This window comes from Tarenaya hassleriana, unplaced genomic scaffold, assembly GCF_000463585.1.
Source record: "Tarenaya hassleriana unplaced genomic scaffold, ASM46358v1 Cleome10, whole genome shotgun sequence".
Lineage (NCBI taxonomy): Eukaryota > Viridiplantae > Streptophyta > Magnoliopsida > Brassicales > Cleomaceae > Tarenaya > Tarenaya hassleriana.
Window position 1 is genome coordinate 3,715,973 of NW_010960188.1, and position 26,595 is coordinate 3,742,567.

At 42.6% G+C, this 26,595-nt stretch overlaps 5 protein-coding genes and 1 long non-coding RNA gene across 9 annotated transcripts in view; 1 reads left to right on the forward strand and 5 right to left on the reverse strand.

Moving 5' to 3' along the window:
• The first annotated feature begins 1,434 nt into the window (after nt 1-1,434).
• Nucleotides 1,435-3,167, forward strand: LOC104804175 (polygalacturonase). The gene is made up of 4 exons (XM_010528372.2): nt 1,435-1,895; nt 1,983-2,272; nt 2,362-2,590; nt 2,688-3,167. The coding sequence occupies exons 1-4, from the start codon at nt 1,467-1,469 to the stop codon at nt 2,904-2,906; spliced, it is 1,167 nt and encodes a 388-aa protein (XP_010526674.1). The 5' UTR covers nt 1,435-1,466; the 3' UTR covers nt 2,907-3,167.
• A 356-nt stretch (nt 3,168-3,523) lies between these two features.
• LOC104804168 lies at nt 3,524-4,080 on the reverse strand. Its single transcript, XR_770316.1, has 3 exons — nt 4,030-4,080; nt 3,842-3,924; nt 3,524-3,569 (listed from the first exon to the last, which is right to left on the reverse strand). It is a non-coding gene; the product is annotated as an uncharacterized LOC104804168 (long non-coding RNA).
• A 4,681-nt stretch (nt 4,081-8,761) lies between these two features.
• LOC104804266 (type I inositol polyphosphate 5-phosphatase 12) lies at nt 8,762-13,522 on the reverse strand. Its single transcript, XM_010528502.2, has 11 exons — nt 12,505-13,522; nt 12,170-12,422; nt 11,261-12,071; nt 11,056-11,183; nt 10,880-10,964; nt 10,594-10,759; nt 10,460-10,500; nt 10,097-10,364; nt 9,882-10,005; nt 9,416-9,788; nt 8,762-9,317 (listed from the first exon to the last, which is right to left on the reverse strand). The coding sequence occupies exons 1-11, from the start codon at nt 13,310-13,312 to the stop codon at nt 8,928-8,930; spliced, it is 3,447 nt and encodes a 1,148-aa protein (XP_010526804.1). The 5' UTR covers nt 13,313-13,522; the 3' UTR covers nt 8,762-8,927.
• Nucleotides 13,523-13,777: 255 nt separating this feature from the next.
• LOC104804252 (probable thiol methyltransferase 1) lies at nt 13,778-20,919 on the reverse strand. Of its 2 annotated transcripts, XM_010528482.2 has the most exons (8): nt 20,693-20,919; nt 20,419-20,549; nt 15,037-15,123; nt 14,806-14,906; nt 14,539-14,638; nt 14,362-14,408; nt 14,161-14,239; nt 13,778-14,012 (listed from the first exon to the last, which is right to left on the reverse strand). In XM_010528482.2, the coding sequence occupies exons 1-8, from the start codon at nt 20,835-20,837 to the stop codon at nt 13,974-13,976; spliced, it is 729 nt and encodes a 242-aa protein (XP_010526784.1). In that variant the 5' UTR covers nt 20,838-20,919; the 3' UTR covers nt 13,778-13,973. The 2 variants fall into 2 exon arrangements, with proteins under 2 accessions (XP_010526784.1, XP_010526793.1); XM_010528491.2 differs by lacking the exon at nt 20,419-20,549 and having other exon boundaries at nt 20,693-20,861.
• Nucleotides 15,320-19,895, reverse strand: LOC104804236. Its single transcript, XM_010528464.2, has 2 exons — nt 18,728-19,895; nt 15,320-18,444 (listed from the first exon to the last, which is right to left on the reverse strand). The coding sequence occupies exons 1-2, from the start codon at nt 19,878-19,880 to the stop codon at nt 18,410-18,412; spliced, it is 1,188 nt and encodes a 395-aa protein (XP_010526766.2). The 5' UTR covers nt 19,881-19,895; the 3' UTR covers nt 15,320-18,409.
• Nucleotides 20,858-26,595, reverse strand: part of LOC104804222 (probable thiol methyltransferase 2) — a 9,722-nt gene continuing 3,984 nt past the window's right edge. The window contains exons 1-9 of one of the 3 annotated variants that reach the window (XR_002023678.1): nt 24,277-24,612; nt 23,927-24,057; nt 23,675-23,761; nt 23,471-23,571; nt 23,286-23,385; nt 23,124-23,170; nt 22,921-22,999; nt 22,661-22,810; nt 20,858-20,933 (exon numbers count right to left, since the gene is read on the reverse strand). Coding sequence is in view for 1 of the 3 variants with exons in the window: in XM_019200953.1 (XP_019056498.1) it covers nt 22,754-22,810; nt 22,921-22,999; nt 23,124-23,170; nt 23,286-23,385; nt 23,471-23,571; nt 23,675-23,761; nt 23,927-24,057; nt 24,277-24,514 (840 nt within the window). In the remaining 2 variants the exon portion in view is untranslated. Of the gene's footprint in view, nt 20,934-22,361; nt 22,811-22,920; nt 23,000-23,123; nt 23,171-23,285; nt 23,386-23,470; nt 23,572-23,674; nt 23,762-23,926; nt 24,058-24,276; nt 24,613-26,595 lie in introns of those variants that run through there. The other 2 variants (XR_002023674.1, XM_019200953.1) reach the window with 2 other exon arrangements.

Sequence of the window (26,595 nt, forward strand, 5' to 3'; positions counted from 1 at the left end):
GTTTTACATGTTCTCTCACCACTAGGCCACCCAAACTTGGGTAGATAGAAAGTTAATTTCATGGCTACTAAAACTCTCCACGATGTTTTCGCTCTATAAAGATTTACTAAAACATTTATTTCAATCTAATTACCTTGTTACAATTAAGTATCATCAACGACTCTCATCATAAATTTAGAAATCGGATTCTTCTTGTATAGGTTAAATTTACTATTAAAACGGAAGTAAAAAAAAAAACTAATAGGAATTGGCAAACAAATTTGTTGCCGGTTTTCAAAACAGAGGTAGAGTAGCAGGATCATGTACATATATACTTGTGTATAAATCTATATATATATATATATATTATATGTCAATGACGTGAAGTTTACACGGACTTTAATGAGAATTTTCCGATCAATCATAGTTAGTTTCTGTTACATTAACCATCATCTATCTGTTTTTTTAAGTTTGTATATTTTATATGATATATATATATATATATATATATATATATATATATATATATATGAATAAGTTTTGGTATGGTTGTTATATTTGTATATTGGATTTGACGTGTATAATACGAAGGAATGATAACGGTGATATACATATGCGCGTACTTATCACGTACACATTCCCACGAAAACACAGTACGATTAGTATTAGTCCATAACGTAGCCCATGTGATTAATCATAGAAATCATGTTACTGATTACATGACGTGGCTGCTTTTTACTGGTTGACTTTTTGGACAAAAGATCCCTCTTTCAAGTTACAAAACGTTGACCTGTGTTCATGACCGCAAGATTCGGAGGCTTTCTAGGTTGTACGGCTACGATTTCACTTTTCTCCACATCGTCATCACATGCCATTGACTAAGGGCTTTGTGCATGATGAAACTCGTCTTCCGTTTATTTCTTAAAACTTTAAATTATAAAAAAAGGGTTATATCGTCAGCCATTTCTTCATTTTATTTGGATTTTAAAGCTATATATATATATATATGTGTGTGTATAATCAAGAAAATCATGCAATTCCATAAATGGGCAAAAATACGGATCTTCAATATTTTTTTTGAAAATTTAATGAAATTATTAAAGAGAAATAATACATACTCGTATTTGGTACTAAAATTGGAAACTAAAATGTTTAAGATAAAATATAGCCAACATTATTACAAGGTAACATGGAGCACATGCCTTAAAACAATGCTTGAGAAAATTCGCATTACTTATCACATGGGAACCGTACATATATCATTACAAAGCCTAATACGTTATCGTGCATGTCAATCATATTATACCATTTGCAAATAATTAGTCAATCATTATTAATTCAAATTATATGATTATACCAATTAATTTATATAAAATATGCCACCATGCATTATAAATACCGGTCATAACCGTTTCCTTTGCTTATCCTCACGTGCTCGTTTCCCTACCAGAGTCGAATTGACAAAAAAATAAAATCAGGAAAAAAAAATGGAAAAGATTATTGCATTTGTTGTTCTCTTTCCAAGTCTCTTTCTAATGCCTTCAATGGCGGCTAACAACTACAATGTAATAAGGTTTGGTGCCAAACCTGACGGCGTCACCGACTCGACCCGAGCCTTCATCGGAGCATGGCAGGCTGCATGCCGATCCGCCATGGCCGCGACGGTCACGGTTCCACGAGGCAGATACTTGCTGAAAGCTGTTGAATTCCGCGGTCCATGCCGCAGCAGAATCACGTTTCAGATCTCGGGAACGATCGTGGCTCCCTCGGATTACCGCGGCCTCGGGAACTCAGGGTACTGGATCGTGTTCGTCAAGGTTAATCGGATCTCCATAGTCGGCGGGACTCTAGATGCTCGAGGTTCCAGCTTCTGGGCTTGTCGGAAATCTGGAAAGAATTGTCCAGTTGGCGCTCGGGTAAGTGTTATGTATGACATGCAAATATATGTCTGTGTATATATATTCTTGGTCAAGATCTAATTGATAGTTTGGTTAATGGTGCAGTCGATGACGTTTAACTGGGCGAATGATGTGGTGGTGAGTGGGTTGACGTCGATAAACAGTCAGGCGACACATTTGGTGATAAATAGCTGCAACAATGTGATGGTGAGGAGGATAAAACTGGTGGCTCCCGACCAGAGTCCGAACACAGACGGTCTCCACATCCAGGGTTCTGCCGCCATCACCGTCACCGACAGTACGTTCCAGACCGGAGATGACTGTATCTCTATCGGTCCGGGCACTCGTAATCTCTTCATGACCAAACTCAACTGTGGTCCCGGTCACGGTGTCAGGTACTCATTATAATTAACGTTTCGTTTTTCACATGGAATGGTCACTCACTCTACTGGATAACATAGATTTTGACGATGTTTTGCGGCAGTATCGGGAGTTTGGGAAGAGATGCGGATGAGGCCGGAGTTCAGAACATAACTCTGACAAACTCGGTGTTCTCAGGATCCGACAACGGCGTCCGGATCAAAACTTGGGCAAGACAGAGCAATGGTTTCGTCCGAAACATTCTTTTCCAGAATCTGGTCATGAGGAACGTTCAGTACCCTATCATCGTCGACCAAAACTACTGCCCCAGCAATCAAGGTTGTCCCCAACAGGTAACCAACAACTTCTTCTAACCAAAAAAATGAAATTGAAAAAAAACATTGCCATTAATTGTAACTTATCTCGTGCTTCTCCATATTATAATGTTAGGGTTCAGGAGTGAAGATTAGTCAGGTGATGTACAAAAACATTCAGGGCACGTCAAGAACTCAGCAGGCTATGATATTCGATTGCAGCAGAAGGAATCCATGCCAGGGAATACGATTACATGACATTAAGCTTACGTTCATGGGAAAATCCGCAACTTCTTCGTGTAAGAACATCGGAGGAGCTACTTCCGGTGTGGTCATGCCTCGGGGTTGTCTCTGATCCGAGAACACGAATATTAGTTGTTCTTCCGAAACGTTTCAAGAAATAAATATGGCAATCTGCAGTTTGGTGATGATGCCGTCGTGGATGCACGTATTAGATTGCGTCCGGCTATCGATCGAGCGTTTCTTTGTGTTGATGTCGATCCTTCAAAAAAAAAAATGCTTCCTGTTTCTCTTTGATATTGTTATATTGCATTAATCTCCAATTTCGTTACTTAATCTGTCAACCATTTCATGTAAAAATACGAATTATGAAAAATAAAATTGGATTTTAACCTCTCAATTTCGAGCGTTTAACAAGAAGCTAGAAAAAGAATAAACGAGTAAAGACAAGAAGTTTGTGAAAGGAAGAATATTCTTCTTATCTTATTTGAGAGGTACTGTGCAAAATATATATACAACCCTGTAGTGCTAAATCTAAGGAACTACAAAGGAAAGAGAATAATTTTGTTACAGATTACAAGTGATTGTGTAGATTTGATACGAGCGAATATCATGGGTTGATTGAGTCAATGATTGCCTTCCATTATGCCCCGTCAAGAGTGGTGTCGGGTGAGACGCCGATCTTGATTCGTAAGTCTTCAAAACGTGTGCGCGGAAGTGCCTTGGTAAGCCCGTCAGCGAGGCCACTTCATCTGGCGTGACCTTCCCGTCTCGGTCCCTGCAGACGTTTAATGAATTCCAGTCTTTAAACAAATCTAAGGCGACAGAAGAATGGTAAAGCAGAGGGCTAAATTGATCTGCAGACAAGGACAATACGGTCTTGGAGTTGAATATATTGACTCAATTTACAAATAGCTTAGATAAGTGCAAAAAAAGCCGGGATTTTGAATACTGCTAGAGCCAATAAATGGTGTTAGTTGATCCAGGGAGGATTGTTTTACTTCATCCAATGCGATGATGCTGATAATATAACATTCAAGATTTCAATACCTGTCAAGCAGCTGCCAACCTTTGCCAATCTTGACATCCACATCATCAATTTCTTTCTCAAGATTTTGTATCATACCATCAACCTTTGAGGATGAGACACGAATGCAGGATCAGTTAGCTCCAACTCAAAAAAAAAAGATAGAACCTGACAAGGGACAAGAAGCCGCTTAAGTAGGTCGAAGCTTTACCTGTTCCATCAGTGCTGAGGAGACCTCGTCAGCTTCAGGAACTTCGTTGATAATCAATCGCAATGTGTTTCATTCGAGAATGAAACACCGGATTTGCTGCTAGGTAAGTGGCTCCCACATTGTCACAGTAAATGACGGGTGTTGAGTTGAGTTGGATGCCAAGTTCCGATAGAAGAGATTGAATCCAACAAACCTCGGAGGCTGTTGTCGAGACGGCTTTGTATTCAGCTTCTGTCGAAGACTTAGCTGTGAAGCGTTGCTTTTTCGAGCTCCATGATATTGGATTGCATCCCAAGTAAGTTATGTATGCACCCGTAGATCCAAAATCGTCACGATCACCACCCCAATCGGCATCCGAAAAAGCATGTAGATGTGAGATAGAAGTTTTGCGGAAGAGAATACCATGAGAGTTGGTCCCAGCGATGTAGCGTAGTATTCTTTTCACGGCTTTCCAATGATTGTCAGTCGGACATTGCATGTATTGCGAAAGTTTGTTGACGGCGTATGCGATGTCCGGTCTTGTAAGTAATAGGTATTGCAAACCACCCACTGCTTGACGAAATTCCTCAGGATCTGGTAGTGTAACTCCTGTCTTGGCTGAGAGAACCGTTGTTGATGCTAACGGTGTTGGGACCGGGTTGGCGTCACTCATTTTATGCCGAGATAGCAGGTCCTTTATATAACGTTGTTGTGTTAGCCGAACACCATGAGTTGTCTTCGTCACTTCGATGCCTAGAAAGAAAGAAAGCTTTCCAAGATCTTTTAGTGAAAACCGATCAGCAAGAATGTCAATAAACCTTTGAACTTCGTTGGTGTGACTGCCGGTAATGACTATATCGTCAACGTAGACGATTAAGTAGATGATGACTCCTTGTTGGCGAAAGATGAATAGGGAGGAATCAGATAATGAGTTAACAAACCCAGAATCCTTCAAGAAATTTCCAAGCTCCGTGTACCAAGCTCTCGGGGCTTGTTTTAAGCCGTAGATTGCTTTCCGAAGTTTGCAAACATAGTTAGGGCGGTCATGGTCGATAAATCCTGGGGGTTGCACCATATAAACATCCTCATGCAATGTGCCTTGTAAGAAGGCGTTGTTGATGTCAATTTGTCGTAGATCCCATCCATTTGTGACCGCAAGACTGATTATAATTCGGATTGTTGCCGGCTTAATGACAGGACTGTATGTTTCCGTGTAGTCTAAACCGGGTCGTTGGTGGAATCCTTTAGCGACGAGGCGAGCCTTGTACCTGTCAAGTGAGCCATTAGAGAGCCTTTTAACACGAAAAACCCATTTGCAACCCACCAAGTTGAATGAAGGATCCTTTGGAACAAGAGACCAAGTTCCGTTATGAACCAATGCGTTGAATTCATCGGTCATGGCTTGTCTCCACTTCGGGTCTTTTAGAGCTTGCGAGGCACACGATGGTTCTATGTCTTGGGTCGGTGAGATGTTGGTGACAAGGCTGAATTTGGTAGAAGGCTTGGTAATATTATTTTTGGATCTCGTGGTCATTCGATGTATGTTTCTTGGTGGAGAAGGTATCGATAGTGATGTGTGTGGTGAGCTAAGAGTTTGGCTTGGGCTGGTGACAGGTGTTGGTTGTGTGTTTGGTGGAGGAGAGGGTGTGGTGTCTTGTGATTGTGTTGGGTGAGAAGGTGATGTAGATGTCTCTGGTGGTGTTGGAACGCTTCGCGGAGTCAACGTAGAACGAGGCAGCATGTGTGGTGACCATGTGTGTACAATAGATGACCTGGAGGGTAATGGGTGAGAGAGATTTTGGTCTGATGGTTTTTGGCATGATGTAGGTGACTTTTGTCGAAGAAATGGAAACTCGGTTTCGACAAAGTCGACATGTCGAGAGACATATAACCGAGCTGAAGATATTTCTAAGCATAGGAATGCACTTTGTGTTAGAGAATATCCCATGAAGACACAAGGAGTAGAGCGAGGTTGTAACTTGTGTTTCGTATACGGTCGGATCCAAGGAAAGCATAGACACCCAAAGGTGCGGAGTTTTGAGTAGTTTGGATGACGGTTAAAAAGAAGATAGTATGGTGAATTGTTGCCGAGAACCGTAGTCGGCATGCGGTTGATTAAGTACACCGCGGTTGGAATGGCGAAGGTCCAATAGGTGATAGGGATAGACGCATGAGAGAGTAACGTAAGGGCTGTTTCTACTATATGTCTATGCTTTCTTTCGGAAATCCCGTTATGTTCGGGAGTATGTGGTGGCGTGGTAAAATGAGATATCCCATTAGAGGAAAGAAAATTTGTGAGTGCAATGTACTCTCCTCCATTATCCGAATAGAGGGAGACAATCTTGGTTCGAAATCGGTTTTCGACAAGGGCTTTAAACTTAACAAATACGAGATGGACATCGGATTTCTTTTTGAGAGGGTATAGCCACGTGTATCGTGTATGATGGTCAACAAATATTACGTAATATTTGAAGCCATCAAATGATAAAACGGGAGACGTCCATACGTCGGAAAATAAAATTTCTAAAGGCCGAGAGGAAGACAAAGATGAAGTTGAGAAAGATTGTTTGTGGCTTTTATTTATAAAGCATGAATCACAAGACAACGAGGAACTCGACATAGACGACATGGGAAGTGAAAAACATGACACAATTTTATTAAGAATATCGCTTGAGGGATGACCTAAGCGGTTGTGCCAGTGAAAAAGCGGTGTTTTGACCGTGGGAAAAGCTTGAGGAAGGACATTTTGGGTTGACTTGGGGAACAAGAAAGGCCATTCGTACACACCATGATTAGGCTGCCCTCGAACTATTGTTGTTCCCGTTTGGCGATCCTTCACCTGAAAATGATCGGCGAAAAATTCAACGGAGACATCGTTAGTGGAGCAAAGTTTATTGATGGAAATAAGGTTTTTATGAATATTAGGGACATGGAAAACACGGTCTAAAGCAAAGTTTCGAGAGGAAGAGGGTAAAGACATAGAACCGGTGTGTGCGATTTTGAGCCCTGTGCCATCACCAATTACCACCTCATCTCCTCCGTTGTATGGTTCATGAAGTGATAGGTTGTGTAGATCGGTGGTGATGTGGTGTGACGCCCCGGAGTCTAGGAGCCAAGACGACGAAGTAATGCCGGCATGATTTGCCACTGGTTGCCACGGAGTGTTGTTTCGAGGTGCCTGGAATTGTTGTGCATTAGAAAATCCAGTAGATGAACGGAGATGACGGCAGTACCTTGCGCTATGTCCCTGAATACCACAGATCTGACATTTTCCCTGGTAACCCCGAACAGGGTTGTTCAAAGGCCGAGAATGACGTGCTTCTTGCTGAGGTTGTCGAGGGTTGGACCTCCAGGATTGTCTAGGCTTGTTCTGCACCGTATTGGCAGTAACCGGAATTCCAGTTAATTCGTGAGACGATGTAAGGATATCAACTTCAGCCGAGATAAGTTTCTCGTGAAGCTCAACAAAAGATATTGTGGTGTCTTTTGCTTGAACCACGTCTTTGATTGACTTGTATTCTTCTCCTAGCCCAGCAAGAATTAGATCGAGGAGATCTTCACCATCCATTGGTTTTCCAAGAAGTGCAAGTTCGTCACTTTTAACTTTGTAGAAGTTCATGTATTCGTCGATGGATTTCGTCCCTTTGGTGTGTCGACGGAGCTGCTCCTTTATTTGTTTGATATGACCTCGGCTGGAACGACCATATGTCGTGGCAAGTGTGACCCATGCATCACCGGAGGAACGAGCCGAGGCTATGAGTGCTTGGCAGGATCCAGAAACTGATCCAAGTAAAGCCGAAAAAACCAGTCGATCTTGGCGAAACCATGGGGTATAGGCCGGATTAGTCGTCGAGACATTGTTGGTAGTGATGGTTGGTGATGGAGCTGTAGTCGGGTCGAGAAAGCTGTCAAGGTTATAACCTTGAAGAAGAGCTCGGATTTGAACACTCCAGGTAATGTAGTTCAAAGCGGTGAGCTTGGTAACATTTGATATGTTGACGTGAATCAAGGTGGTGTGGGGGTTTTGAATGTCAAACGGGGTGACATTGTCATGTGTCGGAGTTGTAGACGAGGTATTCTCAGTTGACATGGTTGATGGCTATAAGTCTGAGAGATAAGATGTAGATGGCCGAAGGAAAAAAATTAGAGAGTCGTTTGACAACAGGCTCTTGATACCATGAAAGGAAGAATATTCTTCTTATCTTATTTGAGAGGTACTGTGCAAAATATATATACAACCCTGTAGTGCTAAATCTAAGGAACTACAAAGGAAAGAGAATAATTTTGTTACAGATTACAAGTGATTGTGTAGATTTGATACGAGCGAATATCATGGGTTGATTGAGTCAATGATTGCCTTCCATTAGTTTGTGTCTGATTGTAAAATGCAAACATGCGAGGATGTGTCTGATAAGCCCAGAGGGCTGAGACAGGGGAACACTTCCGATGAAACAGAGGGTTAGGGAGGGTATAAGCGTCTTTTGTTCACGTCAAGTCGTTTTGTTAGTTGGGGAGTGGCATTATCGTCCTTTGTATACATCAGCTTTCGTCATGCACCAAATAATTTAACTGATTTAGCGGATTTTATATCCGGTTTAATCCCCCAATTACATTGTTTATTAAATTGATAACAACTTAATCACGATCATTAGTATAAGCACCGCATGACATGGATCGTTATTTTCCAATTTTGAATTATGGTCATGTTTTTGTGTTGATGTTGATCCCTCAAGAATAAAAAAAAATACAAATATATGGAAAAAAATAATGAAATTAGATTTGAACTCCACAACTGTGGGAAGTTTGTGTCTGAAATGTAAAATACAAACATGTGAGGAGGATGTCTAATTTAATCTACAATTAAGAGGGCTCGTACTTGCCAACATTTTTCTCAAAAGACTGTGTTCTGTTTCTAAACGTCAACGTTTGCTGCCCGGTCCATGTCGGCTCTCGTCCGAGTTGGAACTGTTCTCCGGCCTCTGACGATGCGACCCTCCTTGGCTCTTCTTCCCGCTCTGCGACTCAGATGACGAGCCGCCTTGGTTCTTCTTCAGACTCTGGGGCTTGGGCTCGATCCTCAACGTCTTGGCCGAGAAGCAGTGGCGGACGTGGACACAGTGGCTCACAGTCTCGGTGGAGCAGCCGCCTTGAACGTTGACCACGAGAGCCGCCTCTTTATCTCTCGTGTCCTCGCACCACCAGTTCTGAGGTATCCCGTCCACCAACTCTTCCAACGTGTGAAACTCCTCGTGGTGAACCGACACCTCCACGAAACCATCTGGTTTTATCGTCCCTGCCGCCGGTGTCACCTGCATATATATATATATATGTATGTGTGTATGTATGTATGTATATACCAGTCATGCCCGGATGACTTACGAACCGACTCCTCGTGTAAGTTTCATACCTCGAGCCATTGCGGAAAACCAAAGGAGCCTCGTGGATGATACTCGGCTGCTGCTGCTGCCACATCTTCGTCCTCTCGGACAGTGGTCTGCCCCTCACACAAGATCCTGAAAACGGCTTTTTCTTTGGCGGACTTGTTAGTGATGCGTAGAACGTAAGTGTCCTGGTTCTGTAGAACGATGTTGTCGCTGCTGAGAACGATCTCGGGGACGCAACGCAGTTCATCCAACATCGCCCTGACCTTCTCGTTTGTCTGAATGATCCTACCAAACTCCTGTCTCCGGACTGACCTATCGACATGCTCTATCTTCACGTGGAACTTGCAACGTACCGGTTTGTGATCACTCTCTGTTACGTCCATGCAGGCCTCGTATCTTTCGTTTTTTCGAAAAACAAAATTTTTTTTTGTTAGAGATTGAAAGAAAGAATCAATCACGGGATGGATTTGTAAAAAAGTGAAACCCTACAGCATGACTGAGGCAACTACAGGGCAGTCTAGACTGCACTCGGAATCCGGACCGCTACGAGTGTCTCTGTATATTACTCTGTCACACCATGCGGGAATCCGCTTCTTCTCCCCGGAATCATATCCTGACAAAAAGGAAAAGAATCGATGGGAAAATGATCTTTCTGTGAACATCGAGCTCTTGAAAAGTCGGTTCGTACATGCATTGTTCTATACCTCCTAAGCCGGATTTATGCCTTTCGAACTTGTAAGTCGGAGGGAAAGTGATGATAGCCTCACGCATTCCTTGGAAAACTTTGCCGGCCTTCATCTCGGCTCTGAGCTGATCTTTTTCTCTAAGCCAATCGAAGCTTCTCTGCGAGACAAAGTCCCTTGCTTCGTCGTACGATATTCCAAAGAGCCGGTAGTTAAAATCTCCGAAGAATATGACCATGTCCGCCTCTGCTAAATCCTGCTTCGTCTCTTCCGCATTGACGTTTGCATTCTGCGCACAAAGGAATGTTCAGAGAGATGGAAATGTAAAGCAAGTTCAAATCTTCTCTCATCTATTCTCGAAAACGGATAGGAAAGAGGCGATACGTTCGAGCTCTTCGTTGTGTGAGACCCGGTAGACACACCGGCTGCAAAAGTTTAAAAAGCCATGACTATGAATGAGGATGATGATATTGACCGGCGAAATTCAGCAGCGAAATTCAGTAAGGAGGATAAATTACCGGCCGGTGCATTGTTCGTGTTTGATGGCCGGGAAAAAGACATCGTCTTGTAAATGTGGTCGAAATCAGCATTCCGTCGGTTGACGGCTTCCAAATGCGCGGCCAAGTGACAGTTAATGAAGCACATTATCCGATCAAACACCCTTATCCTCAAACCCACACCTCCCTTGTTTTTTTTTTCCGACATACATCCATACAATAAAACAAGTGAGACTACAACAATGTCGGACCGAGACACGAGTTTCTTTTCCATATCCAAATCTTTAAGGATAGGAAAAATGAGTACCTTATTTCCGATTGCACGGCCAAACCCGCAAGGGACTGCTGCAACATCAATATCTCCGGCATGGGTTCTCAGATTCTTCCTCACCCTTAATTCATAAATCGCAAACGTTAGGACATTTGTAATGGAGAAACGGTTCTGTAATAAAACACGGTATATCCACGAAAGGGTTTCCTCACCAAAGAGATATAAGCAGGCCGGCTAACTGCCTCGAACCCATACGTTCAAAAACCGTCTTCTCGTCCAAGGCCTTCCCTATCGTGTCTATCCACCACTGCCCTACCGAACTCCCTTCATTTCCTCCTACCTAAGATAGAAACATTAAGAGGTAAAAATAAAGCCGATATTCTAAAGATCGGATATCTGTTTCGGTTATTTTCTCACCGTTTCTTTAGCTGCTGACATAGCCAGGAAACCGGCACCCATTTCCACTTCTTGTAACCCGACAACGAGAATTCCGACATCTGATGATACAGAACCCAACCAAGACATGAGTGAATCATGGGATGCTCTTCCCTGTCCGACATTCCATGAACCGATCAGGACCCTAACATTGTCTGTTTGCGCGTATATCCGCTCTTTTTCGGCCAGTTCCAACCGTATTATTCCATCCAGAGGCCCGGGAGAAATCACGTGCCACCCTCGTATACCTCCGTGAGTGGCTAAGCTGAATACGTAACCATCAGCAGCCGCCATCTTTATCACGGCGTTGTTGTGGGCAACCCATCCTGCCACTAGATTGCCTTCGAGATCGATTATTTGGATGTGACCACTAACGTAACCCACATACACTCTCTCGCCGAAAGTGCAGAAACACAGAACGGCGCATTGGTGGTGGCGGAAATCCTGCACTCGGCTTCCGTTTCCGTCCCATTGTATGATCAATCCGTTTGTGCATCCAGTCCATATCATTCCATCACCGGTTGACACTACTGCTTCCGTCTTTTTGTTGTCCTCGGCAAATGCACCTGCTCCTCTCGTTGCAACCCGACGAACAGCGTCCGCTGCTCCCATTATAGCGTTTCTCGACCGTTGCAAGAATCCATGCGGTTTCTCCTTTTTAGACGAGGAAACAAACTTCACCTTCATCTCGTCTTCTGCTGCTGGCTGATCTTGCCCGGATGGCATTTCGACCCGGTTTTCATTCTGACCCTCGATGTTGAACACTCTCAGTAGCTCCTTTGTTCTAGCATCCCTGCCATAGATAGAATGCATCGCCGCCAAGGGCATGAGACACAACTTACTAGAAGATTTTGGACAAAAGTTTGTCGTTTTTACCCGAAATCTACTTACCATAATGAAAATGACTGAGGCTGAGCTGCCCAGACTTTAGCTCTTACGTTATCCGCTAACAAGCATTTGACTTCAGAGGAAGATATGCTGCAAGTGCCGTTCACAGTCACTTGAGCCCTCAGATCGATGCCTGACCTCTCCACCAACAATGCCGCCATATGCTTCTCCTCTGACCTAAGCGAAAGGGATTTCTCCATTGATTCCCATCTCCATATCTTGATTACACCACCTTCTGAACATGACCACATATCACCTGCCAATTCCCACACAACAAAAGTCTTCACCTTTCAGAGTTTTTCAGACAGAAGTTGTAAGAACAGGCAGAGGAGGCGTACCGTAAAAACTCATGATGATGGAATTGACGGGACCCTTGTGAGCTTGCCATGAGAGGCCTTCCTTGAAAGGGCTCTTATCATCAGCGACAAGATCCGTCCTCCACGACCGGATCTTCCCGTCCTTGTGGCCACTCCAGACGAGCCTATTCCCGTTGTCGACCATCAAACACGTTGTGGGAGAAGTGTTGGTCGACTCGTGAAACGGAGCGGCGTCCTCGTCCCCCCTCCTGACCCGGCCGTTGAGCCCACACCCCGGCGCGAACGCGTCCTCGAAGTTCCAGAATCTCACGCCGCTCTCTTGCCCTGCCCACAATTGCGTCCCCGTGCACGCAATGTTCCTTAGGAACCTCCCGACCTGCGTCTCCCGCAACGGATGCGGCCGGAGCTCGAGACAAGGCGGCCGAGCCGAGTGCACCGCCGACCGGAGCGGCACCTTGAACATGCCCACTCCGCCTCCGGAGCCAATAAACTCCGGCAACGGCTGAAAATCGTCGCTGATCTCCGGCTGAGGGATGACAACGTAGTCGTCGGCGTCGCCGCTGTCACCGGAGGCGGTGACAGACGTCCAATTGGAGGCGGCGTAAGGGTAAAACTCGTCATCGGAGTCTTCGCCAGCGATGTCACCGGTCCCGGAGTGGATCTCGATCTTAGGGATGTCATCGAGGCTGCCTCGGCGGTAACGGTGGTGACCCTTTTTGCCGGAGGAGGCACGGGGCTGGTGGCTGTAGGAATGGATCTTACGCGGCGGAGGAACGCCGGATATTACGGCGTCGTCGTTGTCATCGGCGACAACGTTGTGTTTATCCATAGTTTGAACAGGGAAAGATCGAAACAGAGAGAGAATGGAAGAAGAGGAAAGAGAAAAGGAGAGGGGGAAATGTAAGAGGAGAGAGAGAGATGAAGCGGAGTGTTCGGGAGAGACATGGCGATGAGTTTACGGACAGGAGAGTTTCTTTCTCCTTCGCCTTCCGCCATGTTTGGTCGGACAAAGTTTCTGCCCAAATTCTATTTATAACCAGCGAAACGACGCCGTTAGTATCAATGGTGAGAGAAAAAAATTGGGTTTTAGGGGCTTTGATTCGAGTCCTATATGCCGAACGCTGTAAAGCAATGATATAAAATGTATTATTTCATTTAATTCTAAAATGTTTGATTTCGTCTTTGGGTATATATATATATATAGATATTGAAGTTTATAAACTATATGTAGTGAAATACGGTCTAAATCTTCGTCAACAATTTTAGACCGTAACACATAAGCTGGTAACGGAAATTAAAATCGACATTTGGTTTCATATATAATAGACGATACCATCAAGTTTATAAACTTACAGAAAAAAATAAAATAAAACCATAACGTTCATCGATTAAAATGAAAACACATACGAAATATATATAACGCATAATATCAATCATTACAATTTGATTATTGATAATCAGATTCATGGACAGACTTTATTATAAGATCCTCAGTTCGTCTTTTTCCACCTCCCCAACTTTTCTTTCCCCTGCCCATAACCAAGACACGAATTTTAAATGAAGGGAGACCCTAATTGATTCCTATATATATATATATATATAGTAATTGTAATAAACGTGAATACGGAATATTATCGACAATCATGGTACGGTCGATATAGGAAACGCGGCTTGTACCTTGCGAGTTACCAAGGCATGTTCATTGTCCTCGATGGACACCGCTTTGAACCCTAATGGAATCAGAACCTCTTCGTAGCTGAAACCCGGAGAAGAAGAAAAAAATAATATTAGAGATATATACGAATCTCTGATAATTTATCCCGATAGATATATGAAACGATGAAATGACAAGACGAGAAGAGGGAAACGAGGATTTACGTCGAGACATCGACTTTGTATGGAGGTCCGCCGTCATGGTCGGTGATCTAACCCCACGTGCCAAATAATAAGAAAGAATGCATGCTCTTAGTATATATTTCAATGCCAAATGTGATATGCATGCTCATTCGATGAAGAAAAAGAAAAAGGAACGATCATATGTGTGTGTATATGTACCGGATACATGAGAGTAAGCAATTCGCCGTCGGGTTTGAGGAGTTCGTGCATTGCCTTGCCCCACGCCGGTCTTTGCTCGGGTTCAATTGCACAGAAGAATCTGTCGTACGACGTTTCCGATTTTACGTAACATATATATACATTGCCATTATTTCAAAAATCATTCAAGACTCCTTGCTCTAAGCATCTTATCCATATAAAAACATTACCATATATATATATATATATATAGTAATGTGTCGATCGAATGAGATGGTGGAAACTCACACGTAATCGAAGATGAGATCGAACAATTCGTCGGGGCGCCAAGTGAAAACGTCTTCCTTAACGAATGTGAAGTACTTTGAGTTCGGCTCTTGGGCGTACCTCTGCATCATTTGGAAGAAATATCCACCGGATATATTATATATATGATGTGGGGATATATATATATTCTTGAAATGGTTTTATATATATATATATATATATATATAGAGAGAGAGACGTGAAAAACAGTACCTGGGTTGCTTTGGTTAGAGCATTTTCTGAAATGTCCAATCCAACAACGAAGCGTTCGGGGCCTGCCATTGCAACCACGTCGTGGCCCTACATTCCATATCATCATCATCATCATCATCATCATCATCATCATCATCATCATCATCATTAGATACAAATTTCTAAGGCACAGCTTGGACTGTCATTTACTTACGCTTGAAAACGTCTTAATCTAAAACAGCACATTAATATTTGCTGGGGTATAATTAATAGTCAAAATCTGTCAGAAGTGATTGGATCGAGAGGCAAGGAACTGCTGTGTATTGTGGGAGCTCTGCCCAAGTATATGTACAACGAAAACAATAACAGAACCTAGTAACTAGCGGAGGAGATCTCTCCTAAAACCAGTGAAAGTCTATCTAATAATATAACTAAATATACAATGTATATACGCTGAATAATCTCAGCCAATACCCCTCAAGTTGGTGAGTGCAAATTATGCAATCCCAACTTGCCAAGAAACCAAGCAAATTCCTTTTTCCCTAACGCTTTGGTGAAAATATCCGCCAGTTGTTCCCGTGTTGACACATGACGCGGAAGAATGTTTCCATGATCGAGGTGATGTCGAAGAAAATGGCAGTCCACCTCAATATGTTTCGTGCGTTCGTGGTAAGCATCGTTGGATGCGATATGGAGAGCGGCTTGACTATCACAAAACAGCAACATTGGTGAGGAATGGTCCACACCGAGAGTAGATAGAAGGCTCTTGATCCAGAGAAGTTCGCAAGTGGTGAGACGCATGGCGCGATATTCGGATTCTGCCGAGGACAACGACGGAATGGATTGCTTCTTAGTCTTCTATGAAATTGGGGAGGATCCGAGTTGGACGAACCACCCACTAACGGATTTGCGGGTGAGGGGGCAACCGGCGTAGTCTGCATCACACCAGCCACGGAGACGAAGATCGCAATCAGATCGAAAGAGAACTCCTTGACCCGGGTCTCGTTTTAAATAACGAACGACATGCATGGCAGCGTCCCAATGGTCCTGTCGAGGCGTGTGCATAAACTGTGATAGAATGTGAACAGAATAAGCGAGCTCCGGGCGAGTAACAGTTAGGTAAATGAGGCGACCCACGAGACGGCGATATTTCCCGGCATCGGTGAGAAGAGGACTATCGGACAACGAAAGACGGTGGTTTTGATCCAATGGAAAATGGGCCGGCTTGCAACCTAGTAACCCAACCTCGGAGATAATGTCGAGAGCATACTTCCGCTGACAGATATAAATACCGGTCTTGCTGCGAGCGACCTCAAGTCCAAGGAAATATTTAAGCGTACCCAAGTCCTTCATACGAAAACACGAACCAAGATACGACTTGAAGGCATGTAGAGCAATAGACGAGTTCCCTGAGATGATCAAGTCGTCCACATAGACTAGAACACACAAGTGTACGGAACCTTTGCGGAAAGTAAACAACGAGTGATCCGATTGGGACTGAACAAACCCGTACCTTATAAGGGCCGAGCGGAGCTTTTCGAACCAACAACGTGGAGCTTGACGCAAACCATACAGGGATTTACGGAGGCGGCATGCGTAACCGTGTTCTGGAGACTCGAAACCCGGTGGCATGCGCATGTAAACTTCTTCACGCAAGTCACCGTGTAGAAACGCGTTATGAACATCCATCTGATGAATATCCCAATTCCGAGCAGCGGCAACAACTAAGAAGGTGCGAACCGTGACCATTTTGGCGACGGGAGCAAAAGTCTCTCCATAGTCTAGTTCGTCAACTTGACGATTTCCCAAGACTACCAACCGAGCTTTATAGCGTTCAACGGAACCATCGGAGCGATACTTAATTTTGAATATCCATTGACACCCAATTGCCTTCTTCCCCGGAGGAAGGGGTTCAATGGTCCACGTGCGATTATCTTCCAAAGCCGCAATCTCGGCCTGCATAGCTGCCTTCCATCTTGGGTCGCGAAGTGCGTCTTTGTACGAACGGGGCTCTGTGCCGTCTGTGATGGATGCAAGGAACGCGCGGTGAGTTATCGAGAATTTCGTGCACCCAACAAAATCCGAGAGAGGGTAAGGAACAGCCGAGGAATGTTACAAAGGGAAAGGCGGTCTGGAGACAAGAACCGTGTTGGTGACGTAATCCCGAAGACGAGTAGAAGAATAACGTGTACGTTTTCCTCGACCAAGATCCTCTGCGGGAGGAGAGTCGGAGCTGGATGGAGGGCAACCCCCCCTGTCGTTAATATCATCAGGTGGTAAAGAAAGGACGATCGCAGGTGATGAAACAGAGTTGTTCGACACTGTTGCCGAATCCGAAAGGTCCGCGAGAACAGGAGAAGACGGAGTAGCTGGTGGCAGCACACGATCCTCGTCATCAACAAAAGTTGGCCAGGGACTCGAAGGTAACGGCGAGGGAGACAAGGATGCCGGTGGGATTTCCAAGAACGGAAAACGATCTTCGCAAAACACAACGTCTCGAGATACAAAGAACCGGCTAGTTGCAAGGTCAAACAGACGCCATCCCTTCTTACCTTGAGGATATCCAACAAACACACTCCGAATGCTCCGTGACGCAAATTTGTCGCCGTGAAGGGACTTGTTGTGTGCGTAGCACAAGCAACCCACCGTGCGCAGATGTTGATAACCCGGTTGCCTGGCATAAATTATCTCAAAGGGAGAACGCCCATTTAACAGCTTCGTGGGTGTTCGATTGATGAGAAACCCGGCTGTTAAGACACAATCACCCCAGAACTCGATCGGAAAATTAGCTTGGAACATAAGAGCACGAGCAACATTGAGTATGTGTCGATGTTTGCGTTCGACACGACCATTCTGTTGAGGGGTGTGAACGCACGATGTTTCGTGTATGATTCCTTGTGCACGGAAAAAATTACCGAGACATGTGAATTCCGTTCCGTTGTCACTGCGAACAACCCGAACTTTCTTGTCGAACTGTCTATCAACCATTGCTAAAAAAGCAATAATCTGATCAGAAACGTGACGTTTATCGGGCATAAGAAACAACCAAACACCACGAGAGAAATCGTCTACAATCGTCAAAAAATAACGAGCACCACAGAATGACGGTGTTCGATACGGTCCCCACAAATCACAGTGGATAAGCTGGAAAATATCAGAAGTTTTATTAGAACTTTGTGAAAAAGAATCTCGTGTCTGCTTTGCACGAAAACAAACATCACAATCAACTGAGAAACTAATAGGTCGATTTAATCCAAGTCCCGAAATCTGCTCTAGCACAGCGTTCGAGGGATGTCCTAATCGTCTATGCCACACTTCAAACGAAACACCGATATCTGTACGAACAGCCGATGCAACCTCAAACCGCCGAAAATAATAGAGTCCATCGCGTAACTCACCCGCTCCAATCACCATCTTCGAATCCCGGGCCTGAATGGAGCAAAAACGATCAGTGAACTCAACGACGCAGTCACAATCAACTGAGAAACGGAGATGAGGTTGACATGTAATCCGTCAACAAACAATACGTCAGAAAGGGCAAGGTTATCCGAGAGATAGACAGAACCGGACTGAGTAGCACACGAAACCCGACCATCCGGAAGGGTAATCCGACAAGGAGACACCGGAACACCGTGTCGCAACTCAGCAACACGCCCTGTTAGGTGACGCGAAGCTCCTGTATCCAGAATCCAAGGGACAGACGAAAACGTACCCGAAGATGTGGTTGGAGCACTGATTTTACCGGCATTGAGAAGGGATATCAGGGCTTTCCATTGGTCACCATTTAAACCAGTAGATGAAGAAGCATCGGAGATGACAGAAGCAGGAGGTGTAACAGCAAGAGTGCCAGAAGAAGCAGTCTGAACAGAGTTTGCAGGAACTGTCCCCCGTCCGCGAGAAAACGATGTTGAACCACGACCTCGACCCGAGCGACTGCGGGGACGGTCACCCCACCACTCCGGGTACCCCAAAATCTGAAAGCAGCTTTCAACGACATGACCGGACCGGCCACAATTGGTACATAGAACAGTCTTGTCCTTTACCGCTGGAGTTGGACGAGGTTTAGACTCAACACCAACCGAGAATGTCGCGATATCAGACGCAGCTGCTGAGAGAGACACCGAATCTTTGGAAGCTTCATCTTGGGTAACGACCAGATATGCTTCTTCCACCGTCGGTATAGGTTGACGGGAAAGCAAGTTCGATCGAACAACACCGAACTTTTCGTCGTCAAGGCCAAGAAGAAATTCATAGAGTCTATCTTCCTGTCGCTGCTTCTCGAAGTCTGCAGCAATATTGCAGGTACAAAACCCACAGCGACAGGTTTTGAGAGGACGAAGCGTAGCGAGATCATCCCACAATTTGGTGAGCTTGCCAAAATACGATTCCACAGACATCCCTTTCTGACGACAATTGACAAGCTCGCTGCGAAGACGAAGGAGACGAGGAGCACTCGTCATTCCGAATCGGCGCTTGAGATAATCCCACAGATCTCTAGCGAATTCACGGTGAACAACATCCGAGCGGAGAGATGGCTCAAGAGTGTTTTTAATCCAGGAAACAATAAGCGAATTATTCGTTTCCCAGTCTTCATAATCAGTCGAATCGGAATCCGGATGAGTGATTTTGCCGTCAACAAAACCGAACTTCTTCCGAGACTTCAAGGCATGACGCATATTAATTGACCACTCTTCGTAGTTGTGGCCACGTAAGAGAGGCTGTGACAAAACGAGACCCGGATTGTCACTGGGACTGAGGTCGTAGGGAGAAATTGTTCGCCGAGGAGTTTCAACAGGCAAAACCGTCGGAGTCGAGGCCATAGTCGGGCCGGTAGAGTCGGGGTCGAACGAAATAGAAGAAGTCATAAGAGAACAGAAAGGAAAAAAGAAAAAAAAACGTGGATCAAGAGCAACTAGGCTCTGATACCATGTCAGAAATGATCGGATCGAGAGGCAAGGAACTGCTGTGTATTGTGGGAGCTCTGCCCAAGTATATGTACAACGAAAACAATAACAGAACCTAGTAACTAGCGGAGGAGATCTCTCCTAAAACCAGTGAAAGTCTATCTAATAATATAACTAAATATACAACGTATATACGCTGAATAATCTCAGCCAATAAAATCTTAGTTTATGTAGGCAAAGAAAATGAAAACAAGAATCTAATTTTATATACGCCTGATAAAATTACAAGAATGAAGATCTTAAACCGCATTAGATCAACTAAACCCTAAAATTCCCGTGATCTATTAGGTTCTAGATGGCCATAGAAGCCGACGGACGATTTGATTGTTCGAGTGACGACGGTCCATCCATGCTACATATATATACACACCGAAACATATAATGGCATTATTATAGAATGTAAAAATTATTATGAAAATGTAGAGAGAGAGAGACTGACGCCGCCGCAACCGGGGACAAGGGTACGGCCAGAGGGGAGAGAGGAAGAGTGGAGGAGATGGAGGATGAGAGGTGTGGGTCTTCCCAAGTCCCATGGCGTTATCTTCTCTATCCAGCACTTGTCCCATCCTCCTTTCATCATCACAAACAAATCAAACGCACTCACATTATATATATATATATATATATATATATATGTATATTAGATCGATTAAGCCCTAATTATATATATATATAAGCATGCAAATACGAATTGTTGTTATTATGACCAGTACCTTCTGCCACAGCTTTGGGCAAGAAAGTGGCAGCTTCTTCGGGAGTTGGGATCTGCTCGTCCGAGGCGCCATTGATGATACTCTCCGTCTCTTCTTCTTCTTCTCCTCCAACCTGAACGTTCTTGACCACCCTTTCTTCAGACATTTTTAGGGTTCTAATCTCTCTCTCTCTCTCTCTCTCTCTCTCTCGCTGAAGCGTTTAGGCCCTGCACCCACAATGTCTATGTATGTATAGAAGCACCTGCTACGAGGAAAGATAAACTTTATTAGAGAGAAAATGTGTGTGTATGTGTGGCTGTCAATCATACGTAGCAGAGCCGTCCCACGTACAAAATATATTTTTATTTTTATAAAAATATTAAATAATTTTTTTAATTATATTAATTGATAAATTTAATGTTAAAAAATCACAAACATAACTCAAAAATTATAAAATTTTAATGATGATAATTACGAAACTTTGTCAAATATAATTTTAATTATTTATCATATGTATATTAATAAATATAATTATAAATTATTAGTATTTAAAAATCATTTTTTAAAAATGTGGGGTTCATCAAATTGTGGGGCTCTGTGACCTTACTCCACTTGCACATGCCTTTTTACCGTCTTATCGTGACACCCAACACATAAAGTGGAATCACGTTGTCTATTGTCTTTTTCAACCTTACTCTCGAAGTGCGTAGCAAAATTGAAAATTATATGTACAAATTAAGAAAATTTTTCAAAACTGCAATTATATATATATTTTTTTAAAGAGCAAAAAAAAAAAAGAGAGAAGGGAAATCAAGCACGACACGATGGAGTTGGTACAATTTTGTCACCAATTTCTGTGAATCTCCACAGTTCCGTCGGCGTTACAAAAAGAGACAATGATAACGATAGATTCGGTATTTGATCTGGGTTTCCGTAAAAAAATATTTCAGTTCGGCTTTTTTTAGTTTTATAAAAATAGATATTATTATTATATCATATTCCACATTCGATTGGCATTATATCAAAAATATCCTTAAAATGCTACTTCTACTTCAACACCTACCCTTGTGACCATGTGACCAATGTGACCGAAATATAGTGTGGTCACATATTGATCTCATTGTTCATAACGTTAAATTTATGATGTTTTAATCAAATGATTAGTAAGATATACAAGGTATGAACATAATGAATTAGTGTGATCACCATAAATTTAACGTTATAATCGATAAAAATCAAAATGTGACCATACTATATTTCGGTCACATTGGTCACATGTGACCAGGGTAGGTCTTGAAGTAGAAGTAGCATTTTAAGGGTATTTTTGATAATGCCCCCATTCGATTTGAGTTCAGGATCAATTCCGCCTTTTATAAAAAAAATTAGATCTTTTAAAAAAAATCAATTTTTCAGATTTTTTAAAATTTCGATTTGGTTTCAAAAAATGCGATTTTTTTAAAAATTATTACCGTTCAGAAATTTTGATCGATTCAGATAGATAAAAAAAACTATATTTTTTGGTTCGGTACGATTTGATTGGCAGAACCGAAATGTCCAACCCTAGCCCTAGATGACGATAACAATTGGGGACCAAAGGGGGCTGTTACCAACAACCATAAAAACGAGTTAATAAAAACGCTTTCATATATATATATATAAATCTGTAGATATTTTGAATCGTACATATATATATAATAAAAACACACCAGAAGACATTTATAAATAACCATCATAACCTTCCATCTCTAAGTTAATCTACAATCAAGACTGCACGTGCATGCATACATACTTTCCAATACAATTCTCAAAGATGAGTCTTCAACGTTTTGGTCTCAACATATTCAGATAATGAAACACGGAAGTAGGATAGGATATGAAACAAAAAAACTTTGTATTAGCAAAATTATATATATATATATATATATGTAAATCAATTACATGATAAAGCAGATGATAGTGTGAATTTACAGGCTCTGCAGTGTGTGTTACCTGGTATATGCAAGGACACCTAATGGCTTTGTCTCAAGGCACGGTCTTTGTATATAAAGCAGAGAACTTTGAGATTGGGTGTTCATGAAAACATCACAAGGTGGACTGGACGAAGAAGGGCTTCTTCCATCTTCCCAGCTTCTCCACTCCCTGAGAAATCGTATATATTCCAAATTCAACTCAAGAACCACTCTTTGATCCAACAGAGTTTCCGGAATCCGGACCAAGGAAAAACCCGAGATTTTGCATTGGTGTTATACCTTGCGTGGTCTTACGGCGAGTTTATTATCCTCGATGGATGCTACCTCGAACCCTAGAGGAATCAGAATCTTCTTGTAGCTGCAGATGACATGAGAGGTTACAAACCGAAAAAATGCTGAGGGAATTCTCTTTGTGATCGTGATACGCATCGAAGAAAGAAACAGTAAAGTTCCTCTGTGAAAGGGTGCGAAAGAGAGATTACTCGGATACAGATATGCTGTAAGGAGGTCCTCCGTCACGATCATCTAACTGCGATGGCATATTCAGATTTCAGATTTCACCGATATGTGGATACGAGGGTTAAAAGCTTTCGGAACCCAACATGTTATCAGAACAAGTGAGAGTGATGTTATGATTCTCTTACAGGGAACATCAGTGTTATAAGCTCTCCTCCAGGTTTCAGAAGTTGCTCCACTCGCTTTGCCCATGATGGCCTCATTTCGGGAGGAAAGGCGGTCAGAAAACTGTGAGAAATTGTCAGAATCCTGGTTTATAAGGCAGAGTAACATAGCATTTCATATTTAACAAGGAAATACATTTCAAACATACGTGTAGTCGAAAATGAGATCAAATTGTTCAGGCGGCTTCCAAGTGAAGAAGTCTTCAGCCAGGAACGAAAAATACTTCGAATTAGGCATTGAGGAAAACATCTGGCATTGATCATATCAAACAAAGTATTAACTAAAGTATCATGATGACATGTAATGTATCCTACATATATGATAGATCCAACCCTAGGACATGTATCCTCACCTTTTTCGATCTCTCAATGGATGTTTTTGATAGGTCCAACCCTACGACATGGCGGTCAGGGCATGCCATTGCCACCACATCATAACCCTGCAAGAACCATGTTTCATTTTGCCTTCAGAAAACATAATATAGTAAGTCAGCATTATAAGACAGAGCCATAGTTCAGAACTGTATCAAAACACCAGAGATTTAACTCCACTCAAATTCCAATCCTTCATTTCCGACATATAAGATGTACAAACGCAGACTTACTGAGCCACAACCAGGAACCAAAGCCCTTCCCTTTGGTAATGAACCGGTCTCGCTTAGATGAACAACAATGGGTGTTGCTTCTCCCAAGTCCCATGGAGTATTTCCCGCTTCCCATGTCTTCTCCCATCCACCTACAAACAACGACATGAACACGATCACCAAAACCTGGTTATGCGAACGATTTCATCCACAGCAAAACTACAGATTCATATATATTCTCTATCTCGAGGAAAAGGGCAATCGCGATCTTCATCCTTTTCCCTTCCTAATAACTCGTGATCGTCGGAATCTTCGAACGTCACAACTGAGAAAAACCCAATCCCAGAAAAAATTAGGGTTTGAGATGCTACCAGGGCCTTCCTTCAGAAAATCCTGGAGCAGCTCGATCTTTTGATGGGGCGTCTTCACGCCGGAGCCGCCGGATTCAGGAGCTCTAACGGCACTATCCATGGATCTACCGGCGAGAAAGAAAACGGATTTTCGGGTCGCCGGATCTACTTTAAACGGAGAAGCTGCGGCGGAGCGAATCGGCGACGTCGACCGGAGACGGATGAAGGCTTCTGTGATGAGACTCGACGTTCGCTTCATAGGTTATGTAACGATACATATAAATGCGTTGGCTTTTCACTTGCCCCTTAATTGGTTAAACTTCAAGATTACACCTTTCCTGCCTATCACCGGTACACCTAAAAAAAAAATAAGTAATTATCAAATTACAGACATACCATTAAAAAACTTAGAAAATTCTTTTCTATCCTTAATAAAAGTCAGCCACATGTAGATTAAAATTTTGAGAAAGGTGCCGAAATAAAAAGAATAAAGAGGGAGTTAGGATTTTTTAGAATCATTTTTCGAAAATCAAAAGACATACGAAGGTGTTGAGAGAGAAACGAAACTTTGAGTACGAAATCGAGCAAAATGAAGCAAACCTAGTGAGATGGAGCGAAGAAACCCAGAATCAAGAGGAATATTCGCCTTCGTCGGGTGAAAAGGTCTAAATCGGAGCGACGCATTTAAGTCGACCGAAAAAATAAATCCGCGGAGAAAAATGATAGAAGATTCTTCTGCTCATATGATGTGAGTATTTTAGATGAGTTTTTTTTCGAATTCGTTCAGATTATCTAAAAAATTGTGAAATATTTTGTGCGTATATTAATTAGTCTTATTCGCAACTCATAATTACAAAGTTGTCATCTGAGATAATGGTAGATGCCACTAAATATTATAGGAGTGTCTGTGAAGTGAATTAGTCGTAATAGTATTTGAATATGTATACTAGTCGCTAATACAACTGAATACATTTGTTTTATTGCAGAGCGAGATGGAGAATCCACCGAAACCAAAATCTTGATCAAGTTTGTGCATAAAAAAATCAAACACAAGAAGTTGTATATGCTACCAAAAACAAGTTGTAAATAAAGAGTAATAATTGTAACCAGAAAAATAGTATCAATTGTGACCAAATTAATTGAAAAAAATACGTAGACAAATTAGAACGAATATATTTAAAATTTTGAAAAGTGTGCCTATTCAAGAAAAAAAAGATGAAATCGAAATTAATTTAAAAAGTCATGTGGACAAATTAAAACAAAAATATTTAAAAATATTTTTAATATATATATTTCTAAATTCAAATATAAAAGGATATTTTAGATATTTTATGTATAAGGTTATTTAAGTCATTTTATCTAAAATGGGGTGTAGAATCTGATAAAAAAATATTTTAGATTTTGAGGAGTGTATCGATGAAAACAATGCGATGCATAAGGTATTGCTGAAGTTTACCCCCTTAATTGCCTCTGCTCGAAATTCCAATTTTCCAGACTTGTTTATTTCAATTCTAGATTTCAGAATTCAAAAAAAAAAAAAGGTCGAGACTTTCTAATCTTTATTTTTTTTTTTGTTAAAGGTAAATTGCATTAATGAGGAATTTAACGTACAAGAGAGTGGTTGTTGCTTAAAATGCACAAAGTACATTAATCAGCAGTTCAAGGACTATAAGACAAGTGTCTAAACCAGAGAGTAACCGGGCCATTAGAGGAGTTCGATGAGGCTAGGGACTGCCGGAGCGATGAGACCTTTCGCCGTGTCAGTCGTAGGACATCAGGGCCCAGCACAGAAGAGGGCCCGCTTTCTCTTCCGTGAACCCGAGTATTTCGTTCCATCCAGCGGGAGTAGAGGACAGCCTGAAAGAACTGCATAGTTGATCAGCTATTGGATATGCTCTAGGAGTGTTCTGCTTTGCCGGAACAGTGACCGGGCCTCACCTGCGATAGAGGGCCAGACCGCCGAGGAATAGGTGCATTTGAAGAAGAGATGGTCAACGATTCAGCTTCCACCCTGCACAGGGAGCAGGTTGTTAGAGATCTGGAGGAAATCAACGGAAAAATGAGAATGAAATCGAACCGAGGGACCGGATATCTCTTCAAGGCGTAGACACTTTCCTAAAACCGTTATTCCGTCCGTTATGAGCAAGGACTACCGGAATACGATTCTGAGATACAATGAAGAGAAATACGTTCTAGAATTGTTCGTTCAAGAACGCACAGACAAGGAAACGTGAAGAAGAAGATGAAAGAAAGCTTTCGGGAGAGTTTTTGCAAGAAATTTCCGAAAGTGCTCTCAAAATCTCTCAAAAATGGAATCAATCTCGTACCCAACTTATTCTG